Source organism: Octopus bimaculoides, chromosome 2, assembly GCF_001194135.2.
Source record: "Octopus bimaculoides isolate UCB-OBI-ISO-001 chromosome 2, ASM119413v2, whole genome shotgun sequence".
Taxonomy (NCBI): Eukaryota; Metazoa; Mollusca; class Cephalopoda; order Octopoda; family Octopodidae; genus Octopus; species Octopus bimaculoides.
In genome coordinates, this window is record NC_068982.1 from 96682089 (window position 1) to 96694803 (window position 12715).

General features: G+C 36.8%; 1 protein-coding gene across 2 annotated transcripts in view; it reads left to right on the forward strand.

Annotated features, from left to right (window-relative positions):
- The first annotated feature begins 387 nt into the window (after positions 1 to 387).
- The window catches only part of LOC106869106 (eukaryotic translation initiation factor 3 subunit G), a 13777-nt gene continuing 1449 nt past the window's right edge, over positions 388 to 12715 (forward strand). Inside the window, exons 1-7 of one of the 2 annotated variants that reach the window (XM_014914646.2) lie at positions 388 to 522; positions 632 to 669; positions 3461 to 3582; positions 4696 to 4755; positions 9268 to 9372; positions 9802 to 10084; positions 12255 to 12388. In XM_014914646.2, coding sequence (XP_014770132.1) covers positions 515 to 522; positions 632 to 669; positions 3461 to 3582; positions 4696 to 4755; positions 9268 to 9372; positions 9802 to 10084; positions 12255 to 12388 — 750 coding nt within the window. In that variant the 5' untranslated portion in view covers positions 388 to 514. The remainder of the gene's footprint in view (positions 523 to 631; positions 670 to 3460; positions 3583 to 4695; positions 4756 to 9267; positions 9373 to 9801; positions 10085 to 12254; positions 12389 to 12715) is intronic. The other variant, XM_052978492.1, reaches the window with a different exon arrangement.

The window sequence follows — 12715 nt, forward strand, 5'->3', positions numbered from 1 at the left end:
CTCGTTTTCGGCGTAACAAAAACCCTAACCCTAACCCTAACCGCGAGTGTGCGTATTCTTTACTTTCGCCCAATTTGACTGCCTTCTTGACCAGAGCTGACGTGTTGTAGTGATAAACAGCATGCATATAAATTAGCCTTAAGATGTAATAAAACGAGAAAATTAGCAAATGTGCTTTTTGCACAATCTCCAGTCAACAAGAGAGATTATGTCTCAGCCCGCGATAATAGCAGTCAAATCACACTCTGCTATCTTAGAAGAGGACACATTGGAAAGTGTAATCTTAGTGGAACTATCAACCAGAGAGAGGATGATTACGGGTAGAATCCCTTTGGTCTTAGTTTGTTTGATCAGGGCGGATCCAGGACGAAGCAACAAATGATTCTTTACTTAAAATTTGTTTCCCAGAGTAATTGAACTTCTGCGTCATACCGGAAGTGTGGTGCATTGTGGTAGTGTGGTTGCCATAAGGAAAAAGTCGGCAGGTTGTGGTGGCTCTCAAAAGAAATTCACTATGAATGCGTAAGTGTTTCATTATATTTATATTCATTGTAATGTCCTTTCATGTTGAAATAGATACTTTCTCGTTTGATTGCGTATATTAATATATGTGATTCTTAATTTTAACCAGAGGAAAACTGAGCTGGGCGGAACAGGTTGAACACGAAGGTACGTCTTATTTCGCACAAATTATATTTTGGTGTAAATGACCACAATTATTTATCATATTCTTTTGTTGCTGTAATCTCTCTATTTAAATTTACTTTTGTTAATTCATTTCCACAGTTTTTAGTTAATGGTATAAGTAACATAAAGTAGGATACATCTGTCAAGCTACTATTAAAGGCATAATATTATCAAAGCAGCCGGTGTAAAGATTTTCTTTCACCACATGCTTTTACTATTTCGCTATTTTTCCTACAGCTGTCAGAATTCATTAATACTATTTTAACTTTTTATCAATGTTTGAAATAATTTTAAAACAAGAACCTTTTCCTGATGGATCCCATCCTCTCCTTTGATATTTCACATACACTCATGTTTATAAATATATACACATCCACACTTTAACCAGCTGTCGGTTCTCTTCTGTTACGGATTCTAAATGGCGCCGTTCAATGGATTTTTTTTTTTTGTTTTTCTCAGTTTCGAACTTCATGTTGCATCTATCCTAATTGGATCAATTAAAGAGGATAGATTTCTTCGCAGTCTATGCTGGAGATTTTTCGTTATCTTTTGTTTAACATCTTATATTGTTGGGTCCTTCTCCATCTCCGTTGCACTATTGGAATATAAATTAACCTTAGTAAATTATTTGCCATCTTATCAATCTCATGAAGCTGAAAATCAAAATTGTTTTCGATGTGATTTGAACTGAAAACATAAAAGTGTCGTAATTAAATACCACAAAGCACTTTTGTCCGACACAAATGATTCTGCCACGATAGCTTTTGTCTCGAGTAGAAAAATGACGCAGATTGTGAGTTGGACATAATTGTACTTGTTAGTATAGATAGAATTGAATAATTGATATATAAAATTTAATAATATATTTGTTTGTCGTATAAGTACACGATCGCATCAATATCTAGGATAAGCTATATGGTATATAATGAATAAAAGTACATGTAAATTTTACAAAAAAATTTCGCCTCAGTCCTTTTAGTATAATGATAGTCTATGTTGGACATTGGCACAACAAAAAACTAGTTCAGATTTGTTATTCGAGCTTTTTTACAGTAGAACCGGAAATTCTATGGTAAATTCTCATTTAATTTAGGCTTGCAGTTGCTATTTTATACATTCCATGAAAGTAATGAACTGATTCAGTGATACATCTTTAACTACGCACCCGTCTTTAATTACAAGTGCTTAGTTGTATTTTACAATATCTGGTGAGCATTTTTTCATATTTTTCGACCGATTTTAGGGCAATTGGTTAAAGAGGCTGGATGAATTGCTCATTTATTCAAAACAGCATTGTCTTGCTAGAATCGAGTGGTGTTTTTTGTTGTTTTTCTCGCAAGACAGTTGAAAAAGTATGTATCTTTATGGATTCAACGGAACATTTTTTTTTTTATATTTGAAAGAAATCATGTATATTGTAAAAAATAAACCATCGTTTAAGTTTTCTTTCGCCTTTTAAATACAAACCCACTGTATCTTGCTTCGACACCCCATGGAAATGTTTAAACAACAATAAATACTTGGGGGTACCAATTGTCTGCTAATAAGATATCCTTCGTCAGAATCAGTCAAGTCTTGCAATTCTCTCAAAATATTTACATTTATTTTTAAAATGTTAGATTTACTAGAAGTATCATATTTCGTCAGAACGATTTTTAAAAAATGTTCATTTCGGCACTAAAATCTCAAGTTTCTGCTTTTCCCTAGTCATTCATTTGACAGGTGTGTGAAATGACATTTCCAAACCTCTTAAACTTGTATTCTTATTGTTCTGATTGTCAAAAGTCTATTAGTGTTTCAGTCAAATTCATTTTCTTTACCTATATCTTGTGCTTGTTTGCTCAAAGTACCATGTATTAAAATTCTATATTAATACAGTTGTACACATCATACCTTTCATAATCAGATGCTTCTCTCGTTTCTTGTCTTTTAATGTTTATCTAAAATAGAATTAATCATATATAACTTATCAAATAACAGCTCAGTGTCTAAATACAGGGTATTCCAGGTAACTGCAAACAAAACAGGCAGAATAGAATATACTTCCACCAAAAAATGGCAAGCAAGCTTAACTAGATAGAAACACACAAAAAAAAGTGTCATTTGGCAAACTGCCATCGGCCCTGATATCACCATAGAAAACGCCTTCACACCAAAATCAAGTGGCCCATATCCCCAGTGGCCACCCTCTCTACAAGTTCCTGATATTGTGGAGATCATCCCATTCCTGACGACATATTTTTTGGTTTAGAAGATAAGTTGCCATAGGTACAATAATGATTTTTTTTCTTGTTCATATTACCCAATGGATATTTTTTCCTCACATTTTATTACTCGGTGGTATAGCACCTGACTGACAGGATGTTTTGCAGTGTTACATTCCTTTTTGTTCTTGGTTCAGATCCTATGGCTGACTTTTCATATTTGTGGTCTCAATAAAATAAGTACTGGTCAATTATGGAATCAATGTAATTTACTTTACTCTCTACTTTGTAGCTTTCTTAATAATCATTATTAGTTGATGGCAGGATCAACAAATTGCATTAGAAGAATTTAGTTGTGTTCTTAGTTCAAAACCTAACAATTGATTTTACTTTTCACTTATCTTGCCTTACAGAGATAAATACAAGTATTGAATCTTAAGTGTTAGGTGGATGAAATTTTTATTTCAATGTTTTCTGGGACTAGCAATGAAAGTTGACTATTCTTCCTTCATCCACGAATATTTGGCTTTGTAATAGTGTAAAATATATGTATTTTTTTTTAAACCTAGATAATGAAGACGAAATAATTCTAGCTCCTGGAGAATCGGGTGAAGCAACTATTGAAGAGAAAGATGGACTGAAGAAAATCACAGAAGTCAATTGGAGTGAAGACTTAGGGAAGCACATTAAGGTATGACACGAATTTTGTTTTATTTATATGAATCTATCATATGTGAAATAGTGCCTTAAGTTAGCATTTAAAAATATAACCATGTGGACAGCAATCTATTGAGTCATGAATTTATGACTCAATTACCATTGCATCTGTGTTTACTTTTGAAGATTGATTTTAACACCTATTTAATCAGTATTGCTGTTTGACATATTTAAGTTTGTTGCTTGATTGACTACAAAATTAACATGGTGCATTCTTAGCATATTAAGTGCAGTGTTTATTTTTAGCTAAAACATTACATTTATACTAGGTTCTGCCATGGCTTCATGGTTAAGAAGTTTGCTTCTCAACTCTGTGATTTCAGGTTCAGTCCCACTGTGTGACCCCGTGGGCAAGTGTCTTCTACTATACAACCAGGTTGGCCAAAACCTTGAGTAAATTTGGTAGGCAGAAACTGAAAGCCTATTAATGTGTGTGTATGACTGCATCTTCTTGTCTTAGTATTATGTGATAATTTGAAGCAACTGGCACTGTTACACAAGCAGAGTCTTCATTTCCAATCTCCCGTGTAAATTTGTTCAACCATGGGGAAATATTAACTTAGGAACAGGTGAAAAATGATGGCAGGAAGGACATCTCACCATAGAAAATCTGTTTGCATGAATTCCATCTGACCTATGGAATCATAGGAAAGTGGACGTAAGAGTTATCATGATTTGCAAATATCACAGTTGTGATAGGTTCCTTGTGTTCATTTTGGCAATTTAGTTCAACTCCACAGAGTTTACAGTTACTGAATTAAATCACGAAGGTATTTTCTATCTTTGAACTAACTGCTTTGGCAAATTTAATTCATTAAATTATTTTACCTCATAGTCTAGGAAATATTAGAAATTCTATTTTTGAAAGACTGGCTCCCTGTATATTTAACTCGTACTGTTTTTCTCTCGACCATTTTTGTTTCTCTTGGTTTGAATGTGCAATCATTACTGTGACTAAATTGAAGACAACAAACATGGTTTGGAATGCCAAGCTATTTATAGTCTTGAGTTTAATATAACTACATAAGCGTGGAAGACAGATGTTAAATGATGATGATATTGCTTATTCATGTATTTTGTTTTATAGGTTATCAAATCTTACAGAGTTGAAACAAAAAAGCTCACTAAATCTATTGCCAGGCGAAAGGTTTGCTTTTTATTATTTTCTTTTTCTTTCTCTCAACTTCTTTTACTAGAAATTCAATTACATTTACATCCACTAATTTTATTTTATGAAACTGCATTCGCATTCGATATTTCATTAAAAAAAATTCCTTTGTGATGTGTGTTTAAATAAGCATATACACAAGAATGTGATTGTATCAGATTGAGTACTATTTCATCCTATTCTATTTTAATGTATAAGTTCCAATTAGTATCAAACTGCAAGAACATTGTATACAGATGAATGTCTTGATGATTTTAAATAAAAATTATCAATTCATCACCTAGATTAACTCTTGACCCAGCATTTATCTACAGCAGCAAAGTAAATTGATCTGATGTTCCATGAATAGTTTTTTTATTAAAACCTTGCTATTCAGTTGATTTTGCTATTAATTTTTGATCTCTCACTTTGAGAATCATTTGATTTATTCTTTCATCTTAGGTTTTTTAAAAAAGTTATGTTCTGCAGATTTAATTATATTTGACATATAAATGCAAGGAAAGGGAGTAGAAATATTATCCCCTCTCTTTTCTATTCATATTTTATGCTATCTAGTGTCAACTTCTGATATACAGGTGTCAGCTGAAAAATTCATAAGTTGACCAAGATACTCTAATGGAATTTGACCAAATGAGGTATATTTTTCAACATAGTCCCTGTTGCTGTCCTCACACTTCTTCCATCAGTGTTGCAGTGCTTGGATCCCATTGGTGGAGAAGCTTTCATGCTGTTGGTCAAAACAGCAGATTTGACATCACTGTAATACTGGTTCCCAGCCAAGATTTTTTTCATGTTGAGGAATAGATGATAATCAGATGGGGCCAAATCAGGAGAATAGAGAGCGTGATCAACCAATTCAATGCCATAGTCACATTGAAACCAAAAATTTGTATACTGAAGCATTGTCCTGATGAAACAAGATCAAGACCACTTTCATCAGTTTTCCTGGGCGTTTAGTCTTGATAGCCTTTTGTGACTGCCTCAGAAAGTTGGCATAATACTCTCCATTGATGGTGACTCTTTTGAAGAATAAACAGTGCCTTTTGCATCCTAAATAACTGAAGCCATCATCTTTCTGCAGAGGCAGACCTTTTTTGGAGCAGGTGAAGAGGGGTGTTTCCACTGCATGGATTGCCTTTTTTGTCCCTAGTTCAAAGTGATAAAGCTAACACTCCTGGGTTATGAAAATTTCAAGGAAACCAGCTGGATCTTCCTCAGTGTCAGATTTTCCCATGATGTGATCAGCCTGGTGCATCAGATGATGTGGCACCCACTGAGCAGAAACCTTCATCATGCCAAGTTCATTGTGTAGAATATTTTCAACTCTCTTGTGGCATATGCTAATAGCCTTGACTATTTGGTTTATAATCCATTGTCTGTCACCCATTACCATGTAGTGAACACAAATGTTTTCCTCGGTGGTGACTATTGTAGAACGTCCAGACCATGAGTTATCTTCAAGACTCCCTTCCTCTACTAAATTCAGCTGTTCACTTGTGCATTGTTGATCAAGCTTGAACGTAATGTAGCAACCATGGGAGCAAAATCATTCTTCAGCAGGTACTTGATAACACCAAGATGCCAAATTTTCCTGAGAAGTTGCTACTAGTTACTGTTATAGTTTTCTTTGAAGAGTCAGGTGTTAGTTGCCTGGAAACAATCATCATCATCGTCGTTTAACGTTCGCTTTCCATGCTAGCATGGGTTGGACGATTTGACTGAGGACTGGCGAACCAGATGGCTGCACCAGGTTCCAATCTGATCTGGCAAAGTTTCTACAGCTGGATGCCCTTCCTAACGCCAACCACTCCGAGAGTGTAGTGGGTGCTTTTACGTGCTACCGGCATGAGGGCCAGGCTGACGGTTCTGGCAACGGCCACGCTCAAAAAGGTGTTTTTACGTGACACCTGCACAGGAGTCAGTCCAGCGGCACTGGCAGCGACTTCACTCGAATGTTTTGTTTACATGCCACTGGTACAAGTGCCAGTAAGGCGACGCTGGTAACGATCACACTCAAATGGTGCTTTTTATGTGCCACCAGCATGGCAGCCAGACCGCTGCTCTGGTAGTAATCCCACTCGGATGGTGCTTTTAGCGCTCCACTGACACGGGTGCCAGTCATCGAATTTGGTTCAGTTACGATTTCACTTGCCCCAACAGGTTTTTGCAAATAGAGTTTAGTGTCCAATGAAGGAGAGGTTGGCATGGGTGCCAGTTGTTGAATTTGGTATGATTTCACTTGCCTCAACAGGTCTTCGCAAGCAGGGTTTTGTGTCCAAAGAAGGAAAGGTACACATAAGTGGGCTGGCTACACCCCTGGTAAAGGTCACGGGTTATGGTCTCACTTGGCTTGTTGGGTCTTCTCATGCACAGCATATTTCCAAAGGTCTTGGGCACTAGTCATTGCCTTGGTGAGGCCTAATGTTTGAAGGTTGTGCTTCACCACCTCATCCCAGGTCTTCCTGGGTCTACCTCTTCCACAGGTACTCTTAACTGCTAGGCTGTGACACTTTTTCACACAGCTATCCTCATCCATTCTTGCCAAATGACCATACCAGCGCAATCGTCTCTCTTGCACACCACAACTGATGCTTCTTACGTCCAACTTTTCTCTCAAGGTACTTACACTTTGTCGAGTATGCACACTGACATTACACATCCATCAGAGCATACTGGCTTCATTCCTTGCGAGTTTACGCATGTCCTCAGCAGTCGTGGCCCATGTTTCACTGCGATGTAGCATGGCTGTTTGTCCACATGCGTCATACAGTCTGCCTTTTACTCTGAGCGAGAGGCCCTTTGTCACCAGCAGAGGTAAAAGCTCTCTGAACTTTGCCCAGGCTATTCTTATTCTAGCAGCTACACTTTCAGTACACCCTCCCCCACCACTGACTTGGCCACCTAGGTAATGGAAGCGATCAACTACTTCTAGTTTTTCTCCCTGGAATGTGACAGAATTTGTTCTCTGCATATTTTCAGTGTTTATAGCACCTGAGCATTTGCCACATACAAAAACTATCTTGCTAGTTAGCCTTCCTTTGATATTGCTGCACCTCTTATGTGTCCATAGCTTATACTGGGTACATCTTATGGAGTTTCTACCTACGCCTTTTCTACAGATCGAGCAGGGCCATCTACTTGAAGGGGTTTGTGTTTTGTTTACCTTCCTACTTATTAGGACTTTGGTTTTAGTGAGGTTGACTCTAAGGCCCTTCGATTCTAATCCTTGCTTCCACACCTGAAACTTCTCTAGTTCTGATAATGACTCAGCAAATAGAGCAAGGACATCAGCATAGAGGAGCTCCCAGGGGCATCCTGTCTTGAATTCCTCTGTTATTGCCTGGAAGACTATGATAAATAGGAGGGGGATGAGGACTGAACCTTGGTGGACCCCTACGTCTACCCGAAATTCTTCACTACTCATTGCAAACCCTCACCTTATTGACGGCGTCCCTGTGCATGACTCGCACAGCTCTCACGAACCATTCATCTATCACTAGTTTCCTCATTGACCACAAGACAAGGGATCGGGGGACCCTGTCAAAGGCTTTCTCTATGTCAACGAAAGCCAGGTACAGAGGTTTATCTTTGGCTAGGTATTTCTCCTGCAGCTGTCTTACCAGAAATATAGCATCAGTGGTGCTTTTTCCTGGCACGAACCCAAACTGTGTCTCATCTAAGCTGACTCTCTCCCTAATTAGTTAGGCTGTGACGTTCATTTCCTAATCCAACAACTTGATACCTCTCATTACCTGATCCAACTTGAAACAATGCAGTTATTAAGGAGATTGAAATTAATGCATGCAAGATTTCATGGTTCTAGCATCACTCCTTCATAGTCACCCTATGAACTTTTCAGTCTTGCCTTATATCTCTTTCAGACTCAGATTATGCCATGTTTGTTGATAGTCAACAAAGGCAAAACAGTTGTCTGGTATTAATACAAGTGTAAGATTTTCTCCCATATTACTCGATTTTTGAAGCTGAGTACGTCCTAGTTTGTTCTCTCTAGAATATTTTTACTAGCTGTTTAACCTAAAAAAAGAGTGATATGTATTCTGGATACATTACAAAAATGTTTTGAACATCTTTACCTATAGGTCTACCTAGTCAGAAGACAGTTTGTTTGCAGGAGATTTGACTGTTAGTTTTAGAGCTCGATACAAGATTCACTAGAAGACAGATTTTGTTGCACAAAATCTTCCACCAAACTTTAGTCACAATTTATGTTCCTAACACTAGCTTAATGATAACTAAGTTATTTTATTAAATTCTTTGTTATTTTAAAATTAATTGAAAAGAAACACAGAGCATCTCAACAGAAATATGGTAACAAAAGGGTGTAGTTGATAAATAGATGATAAACTTGTCTTAATATGAAGACTTGCTATGCTAAGGTTCAACAATGCAGCTAATGAATTTTATGTAAAATTCTTATTTTCACTGTCTTGTTTTTTAGCTATACTATGACCATATTTGTTCTTTTTTCAGCAATGGAAGAAGTTTGGATCTGCTGAAAGTGATCCACCAGGTCCTAACCCTGCAAACACGATTATTTCTGAAGACATATTCATGTCATTTTTGAACAGTAAAGAGGTATGTAACCCTTTGTCTACTTACGGAATATACTAATTGTATTGCATTTTATTAGTTCTTCAATATTCTTGTCAGAAAAATACATTGCATCCTGCTTCAAATTACCTTAAGACTTTAGATTTTAAACTAGCCCCATCCAGTTCAAATGTTCTGCGTGTTTTATGTTCAAGCTGGCAAGACGCATCCTCTCACACTCTACCATGTCATTCTAAACGTAAACAATGACCTCTTCAAAATCTTGATAAGATAATGCATGATCAGTTCAGAAGGGTGTGTATAAAATGAGCTTTGCATTTGGCAGTAATCTGGATGGTAAAGCATTAATATGAAAATTCCTTTGAAAACAATGTGTTAATTTTTTTGTACAAACATAACGGAATTGTACATGACTCAGCTTTTTGACAAATAGTACTTTCTAAATATTTTCAGCACCAAATTGAAACAGACGATGACCCACTTCTGAAAATAAAATCTCAGAAAATTGTTACTTGCCGTATTTGTAAAGGAGATCATTGGACTACCAGATGTCCTTATAAGGACACTCTACAACCATTACAAGATAATCTCAAGGAAGGAGAGAAGAAACAAGATGCAACAACTCCTGGTAGTGCTGCTGGTTCATTGGCATCAAAAACTGGCAAATATGTACCACCAAGTTTGCGTGATGGTGCCAACAAAGGACGAGGAGAATCAATGAACAATAGCAAACGAGGTAAATATATTGTTTTAGTGTTTTCCTGGTGAACCTCAAATATTTTAAAGAATGTTTGTTTACTTGAGCATATCTTGTATATAACATTTCAATTGTGCACATAGCTGCCTCTGTTTTATGCATAACATCATCGTTATTTAACATTTGTTTTCCATGCTGGCATAAGTTAGATGATTTGACAGGAGCTGGCAAGCTAGAGGACTATGCCAGGCTCTAGTGTCTGCTTTGGCGTAGTTTCTATGGCTAGATACCCTTCATGATGCCAACCATTTTGCAGAATGTACTGAGTGCTTTTTACGTGGTACTGGTGAGGCCATCAAGACATAGAGCCCCTCAGCTGAGAGGGTGCGTATATTGGAGGAGATAGTTTTATGCCTGGTGACGAAAGTTTGTAGAGAAGGTACATGGAGAAAGAAGAGAGATGATAAACAGTGTTGGGTTGCAGAAGCCAGAGTTGGGGGCAAGTGTAGTACATGGTAAGATGTAGTTTGGTTCATTGGGTGGGGGTTAGTGTAATGTGTGGGTGGAGAGCACATAATGCACAGTGCTTCCAGAACTTTTGCTGAGGTGGTCAGGTCCTTGCAAGAACCTCATATCACCAGACATCTCAGCCCATCATCATTGCTTGTGAGGCTCAACATCATCATTGAATGTCCACTTTTTTATGCTTGCGTGGGTTAGATGTGATTTGTTGAGGCAGATTTTTCTACAACCAGATGCCCTTGTTGCCAATTCTCACTTGTTTCCCAACAAAGTAATATTTCCCATCACCTGACATGTTTTTCACAGAAGACTGGAGACAACATCTCTAGTATGATGATGTTCATTTCCAACGATTACACGATGTTGAGACATGGATACACACAAACACATACATGGCAGTTTTCTTTCAATTTCTGTCTACCATATCCATTCACAAGGCTTTGATTGGATAGAAGCTATAGTAGACACTTGCCCAAGGTGCCATACAGTAGGACTGAACCCAAGACCACATGGTTAGGAAGCAAGCTTCTTAACCACACATTGCTGTGTTCTTAATTTTATATATATATTTCCATCACCATCATTGTTTTAATGTCTACTTTTCTATGATTGTATGAGTCAGATGGAGTTTATTGAAGCAAATTTTTTATAGGTGGATGCCCTTCTCGCCACCAACTCTCACTTGTTTCCTAGCAAAGTAATATTCTCCCATTGGTTAACGTGTTTATGCAGAATATTGAAACCGAATGACACTGCTTATGTAACTGACATTCATTTACAGCAACCAAATGATGTCAAGGCAAGGAGGTACATCCACACTCACATGCACATATGATAGGGGTCCTTTCATTTTTTGTCTACCATATCCACTCAAGGCTTTGGTTGGCTTAGGGTTATATTAGAAGACATTTTCCAAAGATGATGTTCAATGAGACTAAACCTGAGACCATGTGGTTGAGCATCAAACTTCTCAACCTTAATGTCATATCTTCATTTTGTGTCTTGTATTTCCATGCTGGCATGGATTAGATGAATATTAATTGATGAGGTTGTACTTTACAGCCATATGCCCTTCCTTTCATCAATCTTTACTTGCTTTTCAAGGAAGGGATTTTTATTCTGTTGGGCTTGAAAAGTATAGAGCTACATGTTACATTGATTCTAGGGAATATAAACATTTATACATTCACAAACATATATGTGGCATATAAATAGCACCCACTACACTCTTAGAGTGGTTGGCATTAGGAAGGACATCCAACCGTAGAAACCATACCAAACCAGATTGGAACCTAGTGTAGCTCCCCAGTTTTTTCAGTCAAACCCATGCCAGCATAGAAAGCGGGCGTTAAAGGATGATGACTGTTTGCTTAGTTAAAACTTGTCATCAAAATTAAATGCTTCAGTATTTATGATCATATAATTATACTGATTCACACATGCACACATAAAGGTATAATTTTGGATCATGTAGTTGTAATTTCACAGGCCAAAATGCTTCTTCGACAGAAGATATATCTTTAGGTGAAGCACTTAATTTTCCTAGCCTAAAACTTCAGATCTACAGTAGAAATCGATATGTCTATAATTTTAAAATATTAGGATGTCAATTGGTCAGCAAGAAATGTTTATATCAGTAGTTTATGTAAATATATTGTATTGTCTCACTATTGATTTCTTTATTCAGATGACTTTGCTACAATCCGTGTGACGAATCTCTCTGAGGATACTCGTGAAGCTGATTTACAAGAGCTATTCCGGCCCTTTGGAACTATTCACAGAATATATTTGGCTAAAGATAAAAACACATGCCAATCGAAAGTGAGATTTTCTTTGTTTTTCTTCTCATTTTAATTCTGCTAACTTTTATGTGTATGTCTGTTAAAATTGAAAATCAAGCGAAAACCTTAAAACATGTTAGAAGCTAATAGAATTGATTGATTTATATGATTTTTTTTATTATAATAGTTAACTGTGCTACTACTAAAACTATTCATGGAAGGCATAAATATACAGCTATGTAACACAGTAAACCCATTTTGAGTAGCTGTATTGTGACATACTTATTTCAATGTGCATTTTCACAGATATTGAACTTGGTAGCTTTAACACTTTCCATACACATTTTATATCAGAAACTAAGTAATG